The sequence below is a fragment of the Oncorhynchus masou genome, chromosome 25, assembly GCF_036934945.1.
Source record: "Oncorhynchus masou masou isolate Uvic2021 chromosome 25, UVic_Omas_1.1, whole genome shotgun sequence".
Taxonomy (NCBI): domain Eukaryota; kingdom Metazoa; phylum Chordata; class Actinopteri; order Salmoniformes; family Salmonidae; genus Oncorhynchus; species Oncorhynchus masou.
Genome location: NC_088236.1, coordinates 26,885,177 through 26,909,278, shown reverse-complemented (window position 1 = coordinate 26,909,278; position 24,102 = coordinate 26,885,177). Strand labels below are relative to the sequence as shown.

The 24,102-nt window shown below is 41.8% G+C and overlaps 1 protein-coding gene across 2 annotated transcripts in view; it reads left to right on the top strand.

Annotated features, from left to right (window-relative positions):
* Positions 1-10,739: 10,739 nt before the first annotated feature.
* LOC135514003 (THO complex subunit 5 homolog) overlaps positions 10,740-24,102 on the top strand; it is a 28,785-nt gene continuing 15,422 nt past the window's right edge. The window contains exons 1-12 of one of the 2 annotated variants that reach the window (XM_064937093.1): positions 10,740-10,859; positions 13,373-13,480; positions 14,836-14,958; positions 15,102-15,245; positions 19,481-19,594; positions 19,716-19,813; positions 19,959-20,105; positions 20,277-20,391; positions 20,466-20,598; positions 20,727-20,804; positions 20,958-21,004; positions 23,850-23,949. In XM_064937093.1, the coding sequence (XP_064793165.1) occupies positions 14,866-14,958; positions 15,102-15,245; positions 19,481-19,594; positions 19,716-19,813; positions 19,959-20,105; positions 20,277-20,391; positions 20,466-20,598; positions 20,727-20,804; positions 20,958-21,004; positions 23,850-23,949 (1,069 nt within the window). In that variant the 5' untranslated portion in view covers positions 10,740-10,859; positions 13,373-13,480; positions 14,836-14,865. The remainder of the gene's footprint in view (positions 10,860-13,372; positions 13,481-14,835; positions 14,959-15,101; positions 15,246-19,480; positions 19,595-19,715; positions 19,814-19,958; positions 20,106-20,276; positions 20,392-20,465; positions 20,599-20,726; positions 20,805-20,957; positions 21,005-23,849; positions 23,950-24,102) is intronic. The other variant, XM_064937092.1, reaches the window with a different exon arrangement.

Genomic DNA, 24,102 nt, shown 5'->3' with positions numbered 1-24,102 from the left:
TTTGTGAATATGAAATTTGTCCAAAAGAATAATTAAATTAATTACATAAAATGTTTCAGCTTATTTCTATCGTGGGTAAAGAATCCAAGCAGTACATCTCTCCATAATAGTGTAAAATCGTCATAAATGTGTTCAATTATAAATCTACTGATGCCTTGCCACAGTTTTCTTACATGAATACAATGCCAAAAAAAGATGCAACGCTGTTTCTGGGTGGTCATTACAAAAGGAACAATTTGAGTTGATGTTTTCCTTACACTTCTTCATATAATGGTTGGCAGGATAATATTAATGAATAATTTTAAAGGAAACGTCTTTTTTTCTACCTTTATTTTACTAGACAAGTCAGTTAAGAACAAATTCTTATTTTCAATGACGGCCTAGGAACAGTGGGTTAACTGCCTGTTCAGGGGCAGAATCTAGGTGAGGTGCCATGTTTCATTTTGACAGAGCTGTTTGTATATAGAGTCTTAATAGCCTTACAGAAAAAATCCCCAAAGCCAAATCTCTCAAAGGAGTGGAAGAGGAGCTGATGCTCTACTGTGTCAAATGCTTTATAAAAATCTAAAAATAATATGAAGCTATCCTCGGTTATTAGGTCTGAGTAGTCAAGTATGTCTAATACTAGTCTGATATTGTTGAGAATTAGTCTGTTTCTCATAAAGCCAGACTGTGTTTCATCAATGATTGCATCCAGGACTTAATTATTTTTGCAAGTAGTAAGGCTTATCTTATAATATTTATTAAGAAGAGAAATCGGACGCCAGTTATCGATGAGCAGCACTTATTTTTTAGGCTTATGTATCAGTGTTATTAACCCCTGACTCACTGTAGGAGGGAGAACATTGTTTTTAATACTCTCTAAAAAGACTTCAAATAGGAAGGGAGCTACTTGTTCAGAAAATAATTTGTAAAATTCTGATGTAATTCCATCAACACCTGGTGATTTATTGTTCTTTAGATGTTTGATAGACACTATAATCTCTTCAACTTTGATGGGTTCATCACACTGTTTATATTCTGTATCACTGATAGAGAGAACATTATTCCGTGAGTAATAAAACATATCTGTGGATTCCTGACAGTACATAGAGCTACAGTATACAATTTTCTGTAAAAATTGCTACAGTATTTAGCGATTCATTTTTGGTCATCTGTACTAACACCATCAATGTTTAACTTATGGATAGTGTTATTTGTAGAGTGAATTTTCTCAAGAAATAGGATAAATTCTGTTCTCCCTCCTCAATCCATTTTTTCCTAGATCTAATAAAGGCTCCTTCTGCTTTTAATCTATATATATTATCCAGTTTATTTTGTAACTCAATCAGTTCCATCCTCTTCTCCAACCAAGAGGCTGACTGGGGACCTCTGAGAAAGGGAAGTTATCTTAAAGATCACCTTTTCCTCCTCAGCTGTTCTAGTCTTAGCAAGATTACTACCATATTTTCTAAGGTATTTGGACACCTCAAATTTAAAGAGCTCCCAGTTCTTGCAATAAGATTTTTCTTCACAAGCCCTTTCCCAAAAGTGTGAAAGTAGATCTTTAACCTCAAACTTAACTTTATCACAATTTAATAACGAGCTATTTAGCTTCCAGTAGGATGCTCTACCAAGGTTAGTATCAGGGGTAAATATTTTGACATCAATTTAAATGGCCCTATGGTCTGTGAGGGGAGTAGTACAAATATTTGTAGTAACACACTCACTACCAATACATTTGGATATAAGCCAAAACTCTATTCTGGATTGTCTGGAGCCTGTTTTGTTACTCCAAGTGAATGATCTGTCAGCCGGAAATCTCTCTCTCCAGATCAAACTTTTCCATAAAAAGTATTAAACCCAATTTCTGATTGGTTGGCCTACCTGGGGACCATCTATCAGTTGAATTATCTATAGTAAGGTTAAAGTCCCCTCCTATCAATATTAACGAATTCGGAAATGTAGATAATCAATGAAGTATATGTTTCTCTATAGATTCAAGCAACTCATCATTCTCATGTTTAGTGGTGTACCCTTAGAAGTTTACAGTAATGAGCGTAATGAGAAGTGACTGCTGGCGATGTCCCCGCCCCCAAACAGCAACCTCGCGTCATCAGTCAAGAGGTGAGAGGTCACTTGTGTGAGAGCATGGAATTAAAATAGTTTAATGGAATTTACTCAGTCAGCATAAAACATTGCTTCATAGAGAGGGAGATATTATTACATACAAATGTAATTGATCAGACACATTATGCAACATATATACAATTTAAAATGTCACGTTTTAACAGTTATTAATGCTATCACAAACATGAGGAATCAGTCTTATCCTACGATGACATTGCAAGTGCAGATATTGCCCTTCCCTTAATGCCAAAGTAACTTATGACCTGTGGTCACCATCCAACCCTGCCTACAATAAGTAGCCTTATACCTGTAACTATGTTATATATACATTATACAGGTGAATTCGGAAGTTTACATACACTTAGGTTGGAGTCATTAAAACTCCTTTTTCAACCACTCCACAAATATCTTGTAAACAAACTATAGTTTTGGCAAGTCGGTTAGGACATCTACTTTGTGCATGACACAATTGTTTACAGACAGATTATTTCACTTATTATTCACTGTATCACAATTCCAGTGGGTCAGAAGTTTACATACACTAAGTTGAATGTGCCTTTAAACAGCTTGGATAATTCCATAAAATTATGTCATGTTTTAGAAGATTCTGATAATCTGATTTACATAATTTGAGTCAATTGGAGGTGTCCCCGTGGATGTATTTCACGGCCTACCTTCAAACTCAGTGTCTTGATCATGAGAAAATTAAATGAAATCAGCCAAGACCTCAGAAAAAAAATTGTAGACATCCACAAGTCTGGTTCATCCTTGGGAGCAATTTCCACACACCTGAATGTACCACTTTCATCTGTACAAACAATAGTACGCAGGTATAAACACCATGGGACCACGTAGCTATCATACCGCTCAGGAAGGAGAAGCGTTCTGTCTCCTAGAGATGAACATATTTTGGAGCGAAAAGTGAATCAATCCCAGGACAACAGCAAAGGACCTTGTGAAGATGCTGGAGGACACAGGTACAAAAGTATCTATATCCACAGTAAAACAAGTCCTATATCGACATAACCTGAAAGGCCCCTCAGCAAGGAAGAAGCCACTGCTCCAAAACCGCCATAAAAAAGCCAGACTACGGTTTGCAACTGCACATGGGGACAAATATTGTACTATTTGGAGAAATGTCCTCTGGTCTGATGAAATCAAAATAGAACTGTTTGGCCATAATGACCATCGTTATGTTAGGAGGAAAAGGGTAGGCTTGCCTGCCGAAAAAGACCATCCCAGCCGTGAAGCACGGGGGTGGCAGCATCATGTTGTGGGGGTGCTTTGCTGCAGGAGGGACTGGTGCACTTCACCAAATAGATGGCATCATGAGGAAAGAAAATTATGTCGATATATTGAAGCAACATCTCAAAACATCAGTCAGGAAGTTTATGGTAAAATGGCTTAAGGACAACAAAGTCAAGTTATTGGAGTGGCCTTCACCGAGCCCTGACCTCAACCCTATAGAAAATTTGTGGGCAGAACTGAAAAAGCATGTGTGAGCAAGGAGGCCTACAAGCCTGACTCAGTTACACAAGCTCTGGAGGAATGGGACAAAATTCACCCAACTTATTGTGGGAAGCTTGTGGAAGGCTACCCGAAACGTTTGACCCAAGTTAAACAATTTAAAGGTAATGCTACCAAATACTAATTGAGTGTATGTAAACTTCTGACCCACTGGGAATGTGATGAAAGAAATAAAAGCTGAAATAAATCATTCTCTCTACTATTATTCTGACATTTCACATTCTTTAAATAAGGTGGTGATCCTAACTGACCTAAGACAGGGAATTTTTACTAGAATTAAATGTCAGGAATTGTGAAAAACTGAGTTTAAATGTATTTTGTTAAGGTGTATGTAATCCGACTTCAACTGTATATATATATATAGTCAGCCACCAATTGTGCAAGTTCTCCCACTTAAAAAGATGAGAGAGGCCTGTCATTTTCATCATTGGTACACTTCAACTATGACAGACAAAATTAGAAAAAACAATTTTTAATGAATTATTTGCAAATTATGGTGGAAAATAAGTATTTGGTCACCTACAAACAAGCAAGATTTCTGGCTCTCACAGACCTGTAACTTCTTCTTTAAGAGGCTCCTCTGTCCTCCACTCGTTACCTGTATTAATGGCACCTGTTTGAACTTGTTATCAGTATAAAAGACACCTGTCCACAACCTCAAACAGTCACACTCCAAACTCCACTATAGCCAAGACCAAAGAGCTGTCAAAGGACACCAGAAACAAAATTGTAGACCTGCACCAGGCTGGGAAGACTGAATCTGCAATAGGTAAGCAGCTTGGTTTGAAGAAATCAACTGTGGGAGCAATTATTAGGAAATGGAAGACATACAAGACCACTGATAATCTCCCTCGATCTGGGGCACCTCGCAAGATCTCACCCCGTGGGGTCAAAATGATCACAAGAACGGTGAGCAAAAATCCCAGAACCACACGGGGGGACCTAGTGAATGACCTGCAGAGAGCTGGGACCAAAGTAACATATCCTACCATCAGTAACACACTACGCCGCCAGGGACTCAAATCCTGCAGTGCCAGACGTGTCCTCCTGCTTAAGCCAGTACATGTCCAGGCCCGTCTGAAGTTTGCTGGAGAGCATTTGGATGATCCAGAAGAAGATTGGAAGAATGTCATATGGTCAGATGAAACCAAAATAGAACTTTTTGGTAAAAACTCAACTCGTCATGTTTGGAGGACAAAGAATGCTGAGTTGCATCCAAAGAACACCATACCTACTGTGAAGCATGCGGGTGGAAACATGCTTTGGGGCTTTTTTTTTTGCAAAGGGACCAGGACGACTGATCCGTGTAAAGGAAAGAATGAATGGGGCCATGTATCGTGAGATTTTTCAGCATGACAATGATCCCAAACACACCGCCCGGGCAACGAAGGAGTGGCTTCGTAAGAAGAATTTCAAGGTTCTGGAGTGGCTTAGCCAGTCTCCAGATCTCAACCCCATAGAAAATCTTTGGAGGGAGTTGAAAGTCTGTGTTGCCCAGCAACAGCCCCAAAACATCACTGCTCTAGAGGAGATCTGCATGGAGGAATGGGCCATAATACCAGCAACAGTGTGTGAAAACCTTGTGAAGACTTACAGAAAACGTTTGACCTCTGTCATTGCCAACAAAAGGTATATAACAAAGTATTGAGAAACTTTTGTTATAGACCAAATACTTATTTTCCACCATAATTTACAAATAAATTCATTAAAAATCCTACAATGTGATTTTCTGGATTTTTTGTTCATTTTGTCTGTCATAGTTGAAGTGTACCTATGATGAAAATTACAGGCATCTCATCTTTTTCACTGCTGGACAAACACTACTTCCCCAAGTGGCTACAGTATGTACAATACAGGTCAAAAGTTTTAGAACACCAACTCATTCAAGGGTTTTTCTTTATTTTTACTATTTTCTACATTGTAGAATAATAGTGAAGACATCAAAACTATGAAATAACACATATGGAATCATGTAGTAACCAAAAAAGTGTTAAACAAATCAAAATATATTTCAAATAGCCACCTTTTGCCTTGACAGCTTTGTACACTCTTGGAATTCTCTCAACCAGCTTCATGAGGTAGTCACCTGGAATGCATTTCAATTAACAGGTGTGCCTTAATTTGTGGAATTTCTTTCCTTCTTGATGCATTTGAGCCATTCAGTTGTGTTGTGATAAGATGGGGGGAGTATACAGAAGAGAGTCCTATTTGGTAAAAGACCAAGTCCATATTATGGCAAGAACAGCTCAAATAAGCAAAGAGAAATGACAGTCCATCATTACTTTAAGACATGAAGTTCAGTCAATACGGAACATTTTAAGAACTTTGAAAGTTTCTTCAAGTGCAGTCGCAAAAACCATCAAGTGCTATGATGAAACTGACTGTCATGAGGACCACTACAGGAAAGGAAGACCCAGATTTACCTCTGCTGCAGAGGATAAGTTCATTAGAGTTACCAACCTCAGAAATTGCAGCCCAAATAAATGCTTCAGAGTTTCAAGTAAAAGACACATCAACTGTTCAGAGGAGACAGTGTGAATCAGGCCTTCATGGTCGAATTGCTGCAAAGAAACTACTCAACGACACCAATAAGAAGAGACTTGCTTTGACAAAGAAACACGAGCAATGGACATTAGACCAGTGTAAATGTGTCCTTTGGTCTGGAGTGAGATGCGGTGTGGGTGAACGGATGATCTCTGCATGTGTATTTCCCACCGTAAAGCATGGAGAAGGTGGGGGTGCTTTGATGGTGACACTGTGATTTATTTGGAATTCAAGGCAGACTTAACCAGCAGGGCTACCACATCATTCTGCAGTGATACGCCATCCCATCTGGTTTGGGCTTAGTGGGACTTTCATTTGTTTTTCAACAGGACAATGACCCACCTCCAGGCTGTGTAAGGGCAATTTACCAAGAAGCAGAGTGATGGAGTGCTGCATTAAATGACCTGGCCTCCACAATCACCCAACCTCAACCAAATTGAGATGCTTTGGGATGAGTCGGGCCGCAGAGTGAAGGAAAAGCAGCCAACAAGTGCTCAGCATATGTGGGAACTCCTTCAAGACTGTTTGAAAAGCATTACAGGTGAAGCTGATTGAGAGAATGCCAAGAGTGTACAAAGCTGTCATCAAGGAAAAGGGTGGCTATATGAAGAATCTCAAATATAAAATGTTGATTTGTTTAACACTGCTTTGGTTACATGATTCCATATGTTATTTCATAGTATTTTACAATGTAGAAAATAGTACGAATAAAGAAAAACACTTTAATGAGTAGGTCTTTTAAAACTTTTGACCAGTAGTGTATGTGTGTGAGAAAGCATATTGACTTACTCATTTATGATTACCTTTGCTGTTGCTTAGACCTAAAATAGTAGGATAATTGCAGATAACTGTTTTTTGTAGGTGCTGTGTTCGTGGCTCAGTAACAGTCCTACCTATGAGGAGATTACTAGGTGGTACCTGGGCTGGAAGTCCATGTTCAGTGATGCTGTTCTGGCTCATCCACTCAAAGGACAAGTTTGTTCAACCAATGAATTAATTAAATTAATTGATAAAGCCCTTCTTACATCAGCTGATTCACAAAGTGCTGTACAGAAACCCAGCCTAAAACAGCAAGCAATACAGGTGTAGAAGCACAGTGGCAAGGAAACACACCCTAGAAAGGCCAGAACCTAGGAAGAAACCTAGAGAGGAACCAGGCTATGAGGGGTGGCCAGTCCTCTTCTGGCTGTGCTGGGTGGAGATTATAACAGAACATGGCCAAGATGTTCAAATGTTCATAGATGACCAGCAGGGTCAAATAATAATAATCACAGTGGTTGTCGAGGGTGCAACCTCAGGAGTAAATGTCAGTTGACTTTTCATAGCCGATCATTCAGAGTATCTCTACCTCTCCTGCTGTCTCTAGAGAGTTGAAAACAGCAGGTCTGGGACAGGTAGCATGTTCGGTGAACAGGTCAGGGTTCTATGGCCGCAGGCAGAACAGTTGAAACTGGAGCATCAGCACGGCCAGGTGGACTGGGGGCAGCAAGGAGTCATCAGGCCAGGTAGTCCTGAGGCATGGTCCTAAGGCTCAGGTCCTCCAAGAGGGAGAAAGAGAGAATTAGAGAGAGCATACTTAAATTCACACAGGACACCGGATAAGACAGGAGAAATACTCCAGATATAACAGACTGACCCTAGCCCCCCGACACAAACTACTGCAGCATAAATACTGGAGGCTGGAGGGGTCAGGAGACACTGTGGCCCCGTCCGACAATACCCCCGGACAGGGCCAAACAGGCAGGATATAACCCCACCTACTTTGCCAAAGCACAGCCCCCACACCACGAGAGGGATATCTTCAACCACCATACCATCCTGAGACAATGAAGCTCTGGACATCATGAACCGCACTGTCTCCTCTAGCCTAGGTTAGTATTACAAACACAAATCAAATCAAATTTTATTTGTCACATACACATGGTTAGCAGATGTTAATGCAAGTGTAGCGAAATGCTTGTGCTTCTAGTTCCGACAATGCAGTAATAACCAACAAGTAATCTAACTAACAATTCCAAAACTAATTTCTTATACACAGTGTAAGGGGATAAAGAATATGTACATAAAGATATGAATGAGTGATGGTGCAGAGCCGCATAGGCAAGATACAGTAGATGGTATCGAGTACAGTATATACATATGAGATGAGTATGTAAACAAAGTGGCATAGTTAAAGTGGCTAGTGATACATGTATTACATAAGGATGCAGTAGATGATATAGAGTACAGTATACACATGAGATGAATAATGTAGGGTATGTCAACATTATATTAGGTAGCATTGTTTAAAGTGGCTAGTGATATATTCTACATCATTTCCCATCAATTCCCATTATTAAAGTGGCTGGAGTTGAGTGAGTGTGTTGGCAGCAGCCACTCAATGTTAGTGGTGGCTGTTTAACAGTCTGATGGCCTTGAGATAGAAGCTGTTCAGTCTCTCGGTCCCAGCTTTGATGCACCTGTACTGACCTCGCCTTCTGGATGATAGCGGGGTGAACAGGCAGTGGCTTGGGTGGGTGTTGTCCTTGGTGATCTTTATGGCCTTCCTGTAACATCGGGCGGTGTAGGTGTCCTGGAGGGCAGGTAGTTTGCCCCCGGTGATGCGTTGTGCAGACCTCACTACCCTCTGGAGAGCCTTACGGTTGAGGGCGGAGCAGTTGCCGTACCAGGCGGTGATACAGCCCGCCAGGATGCTCTCGATTGTGCATCTGTAGAAGTTTGTGAGTGCTTTTGGTGACAAGCCGAATTTCTTCAGCCTCCTGAGGTTGAAGAGGCGCTGCTGCGCCTTCTTCACGATGCTGTTTGTGTGAGTGGACCAATTCAGTTTGTCTGTGATGTGTATGCTGAGGAACTTAAAACTTACTACCCTCTCCACTACTGTTCCATCGATGTGGATAGGGGGGTGTTCCCTCTGCTGTTTCCTGAAGTCCACAATCATCTCCTTAGTTTTGTTGACGTTGAGTGTGAGGTTATTGTCCTGACACCACACTCCGAGGGCCCTCACCTCCTCCCTGTAGGCCGTCTCGTCGTTGTTGGTAATCAAGCCTACCGCTGTTGTGTCGTCCTCAAACTTGATGATTGAGTTGGAGGCGTGCGTGGCCGCGCAGTCGTGGGTGAACAGGGAGTACAGGAGAGGGCTCAGAACGCACCCTTGTGGGGCCCCAGTGTTGAGGATCAGCGGGGTGGAGATGTAGTTGCCTACCCTCACCACCTGGGGGCGGTGAGGGTAGGCAACACACACACAGCACCAGACAACATGAACTGAGAACTGACCTTTGTATAGGTTAATATTTGGTATTTATTAGGATCCCATTAGCTGCTGCAAAAGCATCTACTACTCTTCCTGGGGTCTACAGTATGATACTCACCCTTCTCATTCTCCTGCTGTAGGTGGGGAGTACATGCAGCCCGGTACCCGTGAGAACATAGCGTATCTCACACACACAGAGCATCGTAAGGACTTCCAGTACGAGGCTTTGCAAGAGCGTCAGGGATGCTGCGAGCGTGGCACAGTGTGGCATCGGTGCCAGCCTATCCACCAATGACCTTATCCAGACCAAGGCTGAGGAGAACAACATTGTCTTCATGCCGCTGGTTGCCAAACAGCTGTACACCTTCGGACACATCATCATCTACATCGGGAGAGAAGACCTGGGTCCCTACGTCCCTACAGAGTCTCATCAATATGTCCCAAGTGATGGAGGGTGCCATTGGGGAGGAGAGGTCACTGGAATATGTCATTGGGAACCATGAATAAATTATTTTTGGACTTTCTATTTGAGACTCCTTTTTTAAAATTGTAGATTCACCGCTGCAAGCCAAGAGTGGGAGTTTAAATAGTTAACTGATAATTCCAGATAAGCATTTTTGCTGACTGAAACCCTTGTGTATACCTACCACTGTGGTGCAAATTATATTTTTACTAAACAAAAATATAAACACAACATGTAAAGTGTTTGTCCCATGTTTCATGAGCTGAAATAAAATATGTCTGAAATTTTCCATATGCACAAAAAGCTTATTTTGTGAAAAGCTTACATCCCTGTTAGTCAGCATTTCTAATTTTACAAGATAATCCATCCACCTGACAGGTGCGGTGGCCTCACAACTGCAGACCAAGTGTAACCACGCCAGCCCAGGACCTCCACGTCTGGCTTCTTCAATTGCAGGATCTGAGACTCAACAGCTGATGAAACTGAGTATTTATGTCTGTAATAAAGCCATTTTGTGGGTAAAAACTCATTCTGATTGGCTGGGCCTGGCTCCCCAGTGAGTGGGCCCATGCCCTCCCAGGCCCACCCATGGCTGTGCCCCTGTCCAGTCATGTGAAACCATAGATTAGGGCATAATGAGTTCATTTCAATTGACTGATTTTCGTCTATGAACTGTAACTCAGTAAAATCGTTGAAATTGCATTTATATTTTTGTTCAGTATAGACGAGAACAACCCGAGACAGCCGAGATACTGTACTCTCTGAGGTTCGGGCCTCCAGTACCCTAAGAAGCGGTATGCATCTCTCCTCGCTAAACTACCTGCTGTTGTCGCCACCAACGAAGAAGGTCGTTACCCATAGTGCTTTGCTTTGGAACTGGAAACAAAGTGTCTTTAGAACAACTTGTGCACGAGATTTATGGTTAAATGAATTCTGATTTAGTTTTTCGTATTTTATTTCGTTTTGGTGAGTATGTGTGTTGCCTGTAATATTTGTTATTGCTATTTTGATAGCTACCTAGTTTGTGCATTTGCTAACTTTAGCTGGCTCGCTTGACACAAAGCTCCAACCTGGCTTGCCTAATAAATCGGACTTTTATACCAATACTTGATATACAGTCAAACATAGCATTGCAAAATCGTCGAAGTGTTCCTTAAAAGCAAGAATGTAGAGTAAAATTACATTTGAACTCAATTGTGCGGTAGCCCAACCGGCCGCAAGATGGAGCTATTATGTATTTTATTCTATGTTGTTTGTCAATGTGCTCAGCCAGCAATACACTGGTGTCCCCATCGACCGGCTCGTACATAAAACATCCTCCATTTAGGCTGGAAATGCGCCGTTTTTCTCCTTAACTTGATTTAATGACTTCTCGTTGGAAAAAATGGAAATACGCGTACTTCCTTATAAAACAATTTTTCACAATTGTCAGATATTCTTGATGTTGTTTACTGCTGGCTAAATTCACACCGCAACATCAGGAAGTAAGTTTTTCAGCGCGACAACGTCAATGCTGGACTTTAACTAGGCAATTCAGTAAGGAAAACATATTCTTATTTACTATGACGACGGCCTACCAAAAGGCCTCCTGCGGGAGCTGGGATAAAAAATATAGGACAAAACACACGAGAGATAGCAACAACATAGCATGGCAGCAACACGACATAACAACATACAAACGTTATTTGGCACGGACAACAGCAGCACAAAGGCAAGAAGGTAGAGATGACCAGTTTACAGAGGAGTATAGAGTGCAGTTATGTGTCCTCTAAGCAGCATTGCTGGCAAAGCTGCTGGCCGAATGGTAAAGAACGTCTAGCCGCTTGAGAGCACCCTTACCTTCCAATAGTATATTACCCTGTGGGTTGCCTGGGAACCCAACATTGCATTGAATTCTACACTTGGCAGAAATGTGCAATTGAATCAGGGAAGTTTACTCTCAGGACCTCTACAAGCCAGAGTGTTGAATAAAATTATATTTAAACTTACTTTACCGGTTGTCCATGCGGCTGGTCCTTTTGCAGGTAGGAATGAGACAATATATCAACAGGGAAATATAATCAAATCAACTATTCCTAGTGCTGGTAGTACATTCAGATTGCTGTCACCTGAAGCATGTACACACGATGACAATACATGCGTGCATATGTAACAGTATAGCTTCCGTCCCTCTCCTCGCCCCAACCTGGGACCCTCTGCACACATCAACTACAGTCACTCACGAAGCATCGTTACCCATCGCGCCACAAAAGCCATGGCCCTTGCAGAGCTGTTTTGAAGACTGGTTAAGAACACTATCCTGTGAAAATTTTGTCTCAAATTTAGACCAACTGAAGGACCCAACACCACAGCCAATTAGCAGAGTTCAAATAAAGTTTATTCAACATTCTGACTTGTAGAGGGACAGTTTGGAATTGTTGAACATAAATGTGCATGGCGTTTCCTCCATAATTTGAAAGCATCACCAAGTTTCGTACCTACATCGTGGCTAGTAGTGCTGGGAGATTAACCACCATTTTGGCGGGACGGGGGGGTATTAAACAACTAATTGACCAATATCGGTTCAATTACTTGAATTCCATTCAGTTTTAGTTTTTTTTTTGTGAGCCCAGTGCTGTTTTCTAGAACGAAATCAAATCATCCACGAGAGAAATCAAGGCAAGAACTGTGTGGGACGCTGGACTGAAGGGAATTGTAATTTTCATTAAGGAACTATTAAACCTTGTCAGATCTTTTTATAATGATGAGATGCTCATGTCTCCGCCCTAACAATCGTTGTTGGGAAGGGGTCATTCCAAATTTGGGAAGGCAGGCGACAAGTTTAGCTCCAAAATAAACCCATAGAAATGCATTGGGATTATTTTGGACTGGTTTTGGCAAGTGAAACCTCTCGCTTTGCCTCTTTTCCTTTCTGACCAAGTTCAGAGAAGAAACATAGTTATTAACTACAATGACATTAATCCATTGCACCTGTTCTTTCCGGCTCGCACAGACTAATACCCCAACTACACCACTCGCTTGCGCGAGCGTTGCAAGTCGTCGTAATACTATGAAAGTTTAGATGTCAATCACCATATAAGTCCAAAGATGAAAAAGAGGAGAGAGGAGAGATGACTAGAAATTATTCGGTTGACCATTTTATGTGTGGATTAATTGTTGGAGTAGAGGACCTTGTGCATTTCCAGATAAAATAACTCAATGTTTATATCCCAGGACAAATTAACTAGCAACAGCAAGTTGGCAACTTTGTTTAATGCTTTTTGACCTGTCCCCAAATTAATGTAATTGGTTCAGAGTTTGTTTTGATATTTTAACCTGCATGTTGTGATCGCGTTTGTTGTGGGGGGACAAAATACATTTATGCACGCACGCTGCCGGTTTGGGTTCCGTGTAATAGGCTGACCACACTGTTCGCGCGCGTCAACGAGTGTCTGCGTTGCCAAGGGCTAAAATAGAAATCAGTTCTATTTCTGACGCAGATCACGCTGCAAGTCCTGCCTTTCCCATCTCCTCATTGGTTTGTAGAAGCAGGTACCCACGTACCATCTCATTGGTTATACCCACGTGGGTGACTGAAGACGAATGAGGTCAGTGGCGGTAATGCACCTAATTTATGAAAGTTGCCAATCGCAATATAAAGTCAAGAGAAGGAAAAAGCCTGGAAGGAGGAGAGATGACTAGAAACGATTCGGTTTACTGTTTTATGTGTGGATTAATTGTTGGAGTAGAGGACCATTGGGCATGTCAGAGTAAATAATAATTCAATGTTTATATCCCAGGACAAATTAGCTAGCAACAGCAAGCTAGCTAAATAGGACAAATTTGCTAGCAAGTGCAAGCTTGCTAGCTAAATTGCCATAAATGTTTAATGCTTTACGACCTGTCCCCAAATTAAAGTAATTGGTTCAGTTTGTTTTGATATTTTATCCTGTGTGGGGGGAACAAAATAAATTAATGCATGTTGGTGCACGTGTGCAGCCGGTTTGGGTTCCTTGTAATACACGTTTACGCCTGCTACATTAGGTTTGATACACACTGACCGCATGAGAGAGGAATGTACACAACACAACGATGAGAAGGATAGACACAGTTCGTGAAAGTATCCCTTATCTACTTTGAAAAACGAGTACAATTATTTAGTCAGACAGCTCTGCAGCATACTTAGGCAGTCAAGCCTAGCTAAATTGGATGACTAAAGACAGTACAGAAATAACGTTAGATGGTTGTCTGGCTGCAACTGCCTGAGCTGAGATGAAGACTTTAAGGAATTAAAAATAATAAAGTCATAAGTAATATACACAACTGAAATATTATATTATTTCATAGTAATTTCCTTTTTTTTTGTATTGATGTTTACCTATTGTGGACCTGACAGAGACAATGGAATATTTTCAATGTTTTAGCAATTGAATGTTTGCTATTTTTGGCTCAAATCTAACGGAAAACGAACCAATCTCAAATAGCAGTAATTGCTCAGCACATCTACCTAGCTAGATCCTCTCAGTTACTGACGTTGACTTCTTTTTTAGAACAATCATATGGTCACTTATGATTAACATTGGTTGAACTTTGGTAAATAGCTTTTTATGTGAAATGCATTAGTAACAAATAAAATAATGTTATTTGTCACATACATATGGTTAACAGATGTTAATGCAAGTGTAGTGAAATGCTTGTGCTTCTAGTTCCGACAGTGCAGTAATATCTAACAAGTAATCTAACAATTCCCCACAACAACCTAATACTTACAAATCTAAAGGGGTGAATGAGAATACGTACATAAGTATATGGGTAAGCGATGGCCAAGCTGCATAGGGAAGGTGCAATAGATGGTATAAAATACAGTTTATACATGTGATATGAGTAATGTAAGATATGCAAATATTATTTAGTGGCATTGTATTTTTTACTGGTCTGTTTCCATACCACAAACCTCCTATAGTGTCCTAGACTAGTCTGACGTTGACCAGCCATGTCTGACGCCCTGAAGAAGCGCAAGTCGAAGGTTCTCCGCAGCGAGATGGGCACACCGGAGGTGAAACGTGGCCGTGGAGAGGGGGACCAGGTGAGCACTGGAGAGGAGAGGGGTGGACAGCAGGTACAGTGGAGGAAGGGAGGGGGGTGGGGGTCAAGGTGGGAACTGCGGAGAGGAGGGAACATTACTGAAATTGACTACTTTGGTGTGTGTGTGTGTGTGTGTGTATTCAGGATGTACGTGTGTATAGTGAGGAGGTGGAGCTGGATGGCAGGGACCCAGAGGAGGACTACCAGCAATATAAACTAACCTGTGAAGCTCTGGCCCAACTGATGAACGATATCCAGGAGCTGAAAGCCAACGGCGGCAAGGATGGGGTAAGAAACATACACACACCAGGGTTTTTGTTAGCTGGTAATTGCCGGCTTTTGGCCGATAAAATGTAATAAAAGCAAAAAATAAATAAAATAAAATGTAGCCTGCCATATTGTCTGGAGCTGCATATCATACCCACGGATCTTGCGCTTAAGCACCATTCTCTCACTCCTTGGCATTGCCAACTGCCTTACGTGCGTGCACCTGCTGCTGTGGTAAGAGAGAGAGGAGCCTTGGCCTACGCTACTGTTGATTGCGAAGAGGGAGGCCTTTTTCATTGATGTAAAGCAAAAGTTAGAGAGTATGCCTATGTTGAATAGCGTAGAAGGGGCATGTCCTCTTTAGCGGGGCCAAATGCAGGCTACTGTGCATCTGTATTCAGGTAGGAACTTTTATTAATAAAAACATTTGTATTTATAATAATTTGTTTTAGCATTATTATTGTATGTCGTTGTTGTCGTAGGCCTATTGATTAATATAAACCAGTTCTTTAAATATGCAAAATGTGTTTAGTTTAAGATGGGTGTTAAGTAGGCTTGTTGTAAAATAGATACAATGGCTTGTGAAAGTATTCACCCCCCCCCTGGCATTTTTCCTATTTTTTACATTTTTTTAGGGGGGTTTGTATCATTTTATTTACACAATGTGCCTAACACTTTGAAGATGCAAAATATTTTTTATTGTGAAACAAACAAGAAATAAGACAAAAAAAACTGTACTTGAGTGTGCATAACTATTCACCCTCGCAAGTCAATACTTAGTAGAGCTATCTTTTGCAGCAATTACAGCTGCAAGTCTCTTAGGGTATGTCTCTGTAAGCTTGGCACATCTATCCACTGGGATTTTTGCCCATTCTTCAAGGCAAAACTGCTCCAGCTGCTTCAAGTTGGATGGGTTCCGCTGGTGTACAGCAATATTTGTCATGTCACAGATTCTCAATTGGATTGAGGTCTGGGCTTTGACTGGGCTATTCCAAGACCTTTAAATGTTTCCCATTAAACAACTCAAGTGTTGCTTTAACAGTATGCTTAGGGTCATTGTCCTGCTGGAAGTTGAACCTCCGTCCCAGTCTCAAATCTCTGGAATCTCTCTCCAGCATGACAATTCCAACTGCCATACTGCTCGTTCTGTGTGTGATTTCCTGCAAGACAGGAATGTCAGTGTTCTGCCATGGCCAGTGAAGAGCCCGGATCGCAATCCTTTTGAGCACATCTGGGACTTGTTCGATCGGAGGGTGAGGACAAGAGCCATTCCCCCAGAAATGTCCAGGAACTTGCAGGTGCCTTGGTGGGAGAGCGGGGTAACATCTCACAGCAAGAACTTGCAAATCTGGTGCAGTCCATGAGGAGGAGATACACTGCAGTACTTAATGAGGCTGGTGGCCACACCAGATACTGACTTAAACTTTTGATTTTGACCCCCCCCCACCCCCCACCCTTTGTTCAGGGACATATTTTTCCATTTCTGTTAGTCACATGTCTTGAAACTTGTTCAGTTTATGTCTGTTGTTGAATACATATGCACACACCACTTTCCCATTTTTGTTTATTTTTTTGAATTTTTTTAAACAAGTATTGTTTTTATTTCACTTCACCAATTTGGACTATTTTGTGTATGTCCATTACATGAAATCCAAATAAAAATCTATTTAAATTACAGGTTGGAATGCAACAAAATAGGAAAACGCCTAGGGGGATGATTACTTTTGCAAGGCACTGTATCATTAGCTTGTTGCTGTCATTTGTTGGATACTGTAGGCACTAGTCTTTCTTGATAATTGCTGCAATATAGCCTGTTCAAAACATTTGAAGGTTTAAACTAGTTCGCAAGTGTTTTCTTTTCCTTCTGTTGATCCATTTTCTTTGGCCAAATTATTGTGTTTACCACAATATAATATCCTGCTTGTATTTTCCCTATAAACAATGACTTCATTTTGATATTACCCTAATAATGTTTAGAAACTTTTTTGAGGGTTTGGTGTGGCTATTAGCCTATTATACTGTAGGCCGATGATATGAAAGCAGTGTGCATTGGCGCTCCGACTGACTCCAACATAGAGCTGGGACGATAAACCTAAAATTATCGAGACCGTTCACTTTTATCGCAGACATTTTGCAGATCTTGTTCATTACAATAAGTAGCCTATACTAGAGAGATGTGAAGATGGAAATTGAGTTTGCTAATATGGGTGTTTGTTAATGTGAAATGAATGGCTACAACCATCAAACTAGTAGTACTAGTTTAAAGCAGATTTTCCCAAACTCTGGCCTGGTGCCATATGGATTTTTGTCCATATTGCCCAGCTCTACTCCGACAGTTAAACTTGAGGTGAGGAAGAATGTTTTAGGCCTACCAGAGTAACTCTTGTAATTTACAATATAATGCTTTAAGAATGAACCTCCTTCTGTATGGCTATTTCTGTTAAGCAGATCGAATCACCGCCTCAAAGTGCTATATGGTGAATGCTGCAGAAGAAACAAACTCCTTCATATGTGACTCTTTCGTCCACGCGCACAGACAAGGCTGGCTGTTTAAACCTGTATGAAAACAGCCTATATTATAGCTTTGCCGATTAAAAAATCTGAGCTGCATGCAATTGAACGAGTCACAGGAATCATGCGCTCCTTTTGTTGCCTTGTAGAAAGAATAAAACAGGGTTGGGTGGATTATTTGAAACATTTACTAGCCTAATACGTAATCCTGGTAATAATTAATTTTCTTCAATTGGCCATATAATCTAATTATCAATAGTAAAACTAGGCCTATGATATTTCATTAATGTAGACTCAGACAGAATATGTTGGGTAGGAATTGCCTTTAGCAAGGCATTGCGACTGGTTCTGGCCGATCCTCTCGAACTTGTCAGCAGCACTCCAAATTTCTCCATCAATTGGAGGAGTTTAAGGCTACTAGTGATTGGCACCAATATGTGAAGTCTGACTAGCCTATTACCAGTTGCATTTTGTCAATATGAAAATACTGAATGTGACTGACCTGCACATGTAGGAAAGTGTCCAGACGACTGTGTGCTTATTGACCAGTGGGATAGGTGTGAATGTTCTGAAAGATGAATTCCCTAAATTGATGTTGGTCATCTGCTAAGAGAGAAAGCAAGGATGTTTGGAAAGGGATTATTTTTTTTCTTTCATTCAATTGAGTAGTTTTTATTCTGGTTGTGAGGACTAAACTGAAATATCACACTTGTCTGCCAAATGTGTAGGTGTCCACATAATATTTAAATTGAGTAAGTGTGATCATAATAGTTATTTTAGCGATCCACAGTAGACGTCCTTGCTAATGAAAAGCCACCCCCCAATCCCACTGACATGAGCTGCTGAACAGCGCACTTGCACTAATTTATGGATGAGAAAGTGAACTTGCCTTCTCCAAAACATTTTAAATGTAGGCCATTCATATGAAATATGTGCGCTGTACTTTGTTTTAAGCATAAATGTATTCTAATCAGTTCTTGTTTTTTGGCGCTAACTGCGAACAGCTCCTGTCAAACTCTGTAATGACTCTGAAAACACAGGGATGTTGGATTTTTGCAAACAATACGTTATTCTGGCAGGAATGATCTCCCGCCATGTAAAAATTGACATGGCAGGGCCTCCATAGTGGTTGCAGCGGTCTAAGGCACTGCATCGCAGTGCTAGAGGCGTCCCCACAGACCCGGGTTCGATCCCAGACTGTCGCAGTCAGCCGCGACCGGGTGACCCATGAAACAGCGCACATTTGGCCCAGCATCGTCCGGGTTCGAGGAGGGTTTGGCCAGTCAAACTTATTTCATTATTTATTCCAACATTTATACTGGATATGTGTGCCAATAAAGTTCAACATTCACATTTTGCTACTATTTCTGTCAAGTCTATGCATACAATTTGATGCATACATTAGATAAATACAACTTATTTAATGCAACACAATGCTGCAAGGCAAACGCAGCGTTCCATTGGAAATTAATGTACTTCTGGTGTACCAAAGCACAATGATGCTGTCTGTCACATTGAGGCATTACTTGACAAAAAGTAGCGCTGCGTGGTTGGACGGTCTAATGGGTTACACACCCAATGCACATGGATGACAGGTACATTTCTCAAATGTCCGATAAATGTAAATCTTCCCAGTTGCTTGTTTGGCGGCAAATTTTCCTGAGGGGAAACCTTGACACAGATGCTCCTCGGTGTTAAAAGATAGTTGTTGCTCTAACCCCCATGTTGTCTGCCCTTCCCTTCAGTGTGCTGAGGTAGAACAGAAGAGGATGCAGAGCTGTATCCACTTTATGAGTCTGAAGAAACTCAACCGCCTGGCTCACATGAGACTGAAGAGGGGGAGAGACCAGACGCATGAGGTACACACATATATATATATATATATATATATATAATATATATCTTTCACACTCAGTTCCTTCTACACACACACACGGCAAAAGCAGTTATTGACTCTCCTCACCGCTCTCCCTCCTCCAGGGCAAGCAGAGAGTAGATGTGTTGCACCTGCAGCTCCAGAACCTGCTCTATGAGGTCATGCACCTGCAGAAGGAGATTAGCAAGTGTCTGGAGTTCAAGTCAGTAAAAGGGGGAGATGGGGTTCTAATTCGCATTTGTCCAGGAACGAGAAGCTTAAGAGTTTTGAGGCACAATGTCTAAATTTAATAGTATATTTTCAAAGTTGATGTTGTCCTCTGCGCGTGTGTGTGTGTGTGTGTCCAGGTCAAAGCATGAGGAGATAGATCTTGTGAGTGTAGATGAGTTCTACCAGAAGGCCCCCCCTGAGGTATCCCGCACCCCCCTCACCAAGGACGACACCCACCAACTCACGCTGGCCAGGCTGGACTGGGAACTGGAGCAAAGGAAGAGGTGCCGCACACACTGAGAAACCTTTCTTTCTCTGTAGATTAGCTGAGCAGTACATGAGCTCCCACTGTTGTGTGTGTGTGTGTAGGCTGGCTGAGCAGTACATGAGCTCCCACTGTTGTGTGTGTGTAGGCTGGCTGAGCAGTACATGAGCTCCCACTGTTGTGTGTGTAGGCTGGCTGAGCAGTACAAGGAGTCTCTCTCCAGTAAGGAGAAGATCCAGAAAGGCATTGAGGTGAAGAAGGAACACCTGAGTTCTCTACAGCCTGGACTCAACGCTATCATGCAGGTAACATACACTCTTTGTAACTCACACTCCTGTGACCTTCCAGGCCTGAAGCCTAAACCTGTCCCCTTCCCCAGGCATCCCTCCCAGTCCAGGAGTATCTCTCCATGCCGTTTGAACAGACCCAGAGACAGACGGAGATCGCCCGCCACCTTCCCACCTCTCTCTATGTCCTACTGGTACAGGCCAGTGCTTACGGACAGGCCTGCGGTGAGTGTTTATGTGTGTTCACTTAAATTTGTGAACGCGACTGTGTGCCAGACATTTTTTTTTAATTGTCACATTATCCATTTTGATGAGGACATGTGTTTTTTATGTGTTTTGTGTTTGTTTTTCAGATAAGAGCCTGAGTGTGTCCATCAGTGGAGACGTGGACGAGGCCAAAGCTCTGTCTAAACCTCCAGAGGACTCCCAGGGTAAGACTGCAGCACACCTGCCTGGCTGCATGTTAATGACTGTATATTATGTGTGAGTGTTCGACGGGGCAGTGATTTAAATAGAGAAACGTCTATGTGTATTTTGACTATGTGTATCTAAGTGTGTGTCATTTGATTGTCTCTCCTCTCTAGATGATGATTCTGGGGATTCTGATGCAGAGGAGGAACAGGAGAAAACGGTGAGTGTGAGAGTATCCCACACCATGCTGCCACTAGAGGCCCCTGTAATACCACACACACGTGTCAGGGTCAACGAGTTCACCTCTCCTATACCCAACCCTCCTACATACACACATTTTAAATTGCCTGTTGTTATTATTTATTGATTGATTCATATTTCTGCTGAAAGCAACTGTCTGTGGTTGCCTGGACACATTAATGCTGCTCTGCCAAACCTCAGCTGAAACTCCTTTTCGCCCCTCTTCCCTCCCTCCCTTCCCGCCAGCTAGTCCTTCTCTTTCTCTGTGAAATATGTATGATCTTGATTGTCTCTATTGAATACTCCTCCTATCATCTTAATAACAGATGATCACTTATAGATTGCTTCCCAAGTGGCACCCTATTCCCTATATCAAGGGTTCCCAATCTTTTTCACTCAGGCCCCCCTTCCAGCATTGATGAACATCCTGCGACGTCTATTACTATGGAAACAAGCACTGTTCATGACACAAACTGTTAAAAAAAAACTTTTTTTAAATAATAATAATCTTGCAATTCTTAACATTTTGCCATATCTAATGTGTATTCTTGTGACATTTGAGTGACTCCAACATTACCACAAAAAACCTAGCTAAAACGTACGTATGTATATATGTGTGCCTTCGGAAAGTATTCAGACCCCTTCACTTTTTCCACTTTTTGTTACGTTTATTCTAAAATAGATTAAATAAAAAATCCTCAGTAATCTACACACACTACCCAATAATGAAAGCGAAAAGTTTTTTTTTTTTAAATTGGGGCAAATTTATTAAACTTTTTTTATATATATACTTATTTTCATAACTATTCAGACCCATGTGACTCGAATTTGAGCTCCGGTCCATCCTGTTTCTATTGATCATCCTTGAGATGTTTCTACAACTTGATTGGAGTCCACCTGTGGTAAATTCAATTGATTGGACATGGTTTGGAAAGGCACACACCTGTCTATAAAAAGTCCCACAGTAGACAGTGCATGTCAGAGCAAAAACACAGCCATGAGGTTGATGGAATTACCAGGAGAGCGCCGAGACAAGATTGTGTCGAGGCACATATCTGGAGATGGGTACCAGAAAATGTTGCAGCATTGAATGGCCTCTTTCGTTCTTAAATGAAGAATGATGGAGACACCAAGACTCTTCCAAGAGCTGGCCGCCCGGCTACACTGAGCAATCGGGGGAGAAGGGCCTTGGTCAGGGAGGTGACCAAGAATCCGATGGTCACTGACAGAGCTGCAGAGTTCCTCTGTGGAGATTGGAGAACCTTCCAGAAGGACAACCCTCTCTGCAGCACTCCAACAATCAGGCCTTTATGGTAGAATGGCCAGATGGAAGCCATTCCTCATTAAAAGGCACATGACAGCCCACTTGGAGTTTGTCGAAATGCACCTAAAGACTCTCAGACCATGAGAATCAAGATTCTCTGGTCTGATGAAACCAAGATTCAACTCTTTGGCTTGAATGCCAAGCGTCACATCTGGAGGAAACCTGGCACGATCCCTATGGTGAAGCATGGTGGGGGCAGAATAATGCTCGGGTGGTGTTTTCAGTGGAAAGTACTAGGAGGCCAGTCAGGAATGAGGGAAAGAGGAATGGCGCATCGTACAGAGAGATCCTTGATGAAAACCTGCTCCAGAGAACCCAGGACCTCAGACTGGGGTGAAGGTTCACCTTCCAACAGGACAACAACCTTAAGCACACAGCCAAGACCACTCAGGAGTGGCTTCAGGACAAGTCGTCAAATGTCCTTGAGTGGCCCAGCCAGAACCCAGACTTAAACCTTAAATCGAACATCTCTGGAGAAACCTGAAAATAGCTGTGTAGCAACTTTCCTCATCCAACCTGACACGGCATGAGAGGATCTGCTGAGAAGGATGGGAGAAACTCCCCAAATACAGGTCTGCCAAGCTTGTAGAGTCATACCCAAGAAGACTCAAAGCTGTAATCACTGCCAAAGGTGCTTCAACAAAGTACTGAGTAAAGGGTCTGAATACTTATGTAAATGTAATATTTCAGTTTAAATTTTTGTATAAATTAGCAATCATTTCTTTTTTTAAATTGTTTTTGCTTTACATTATAGGATATTGTGTGTATTTTAGAATAAGGCTGCAACCTAAGGAAATGTGGAAAAAGTAAAGGATCAGAATACATTCCTATGTGCTTTACCAGCGCTCTGGTCTAAAGTAGTGCACTATATAAGGCATAAGGTTAAATGTATATCTATAGATTTACACACTGAGTATAGAAAATAGGTGAATTCAGGTGAAAGCTATGATCCCTTATTGATGTCACTTGTTAAATCCATTTCAATCAGTGTAGATGAAGGGTAGGAAACCGATTTTTAAAGAAGGGTTTTTAACCGTTGAGATAATTGAGACCTGGATTGTGTATGTGTGTCATTCAGAGGGTGAATTTGCAAGACAAAATATTTAAGTGCCTTTGAACGGGGTATGGTAGTAGGTGCCAGGTGCACCGGTTTGTGTCAAGAAGTACAACGCTGCTGGGTTTTTCACGCACAACAGTTTCCTGTGTGTATCAAGAATGGTCCACCACCCAAAGGACATCCAGCCAACTTGACACAACTGTGGGAAGCATTGGAGTCAACATGGGCCAGCATCCCTGTGGAAAGCTTTCGATACCTCGTAGAGTCCATGCTCCAACAAATTGAGGCTTTTCTTCGGGCAAAGAGGGAGGGGTGCAACTCCATTTTTGGAAGGTGTGCCTAATGTTTGGTTAAGTTAGTGTAGACATCAGTACATCTGATTAATGAGCAGTAGAACATGACAGCGTGATTACATAGTAATGGTAATTCTCTGTGTGTGTGTAGAAGAGGAGGAGACCTACTACAGGTGGACAGCTGGATGATAAGAGACGTGAAATGCTGAAGAGACACCCTCTCTCCCTCTGCCTAGACCTCAGATGCAAAGGTACACACACTTTCTATTCCAGTAGTTTCTGTGTGTCAGCCTCTCACAGATAGTGCTGTTTTTTTATCTCTGTGAAAGACTGCAGTACTCCCTCACTGCTCCTCAGTGACACACACACTGTTCCTGTGTGACAGGCAGCAGGACACTGTCACT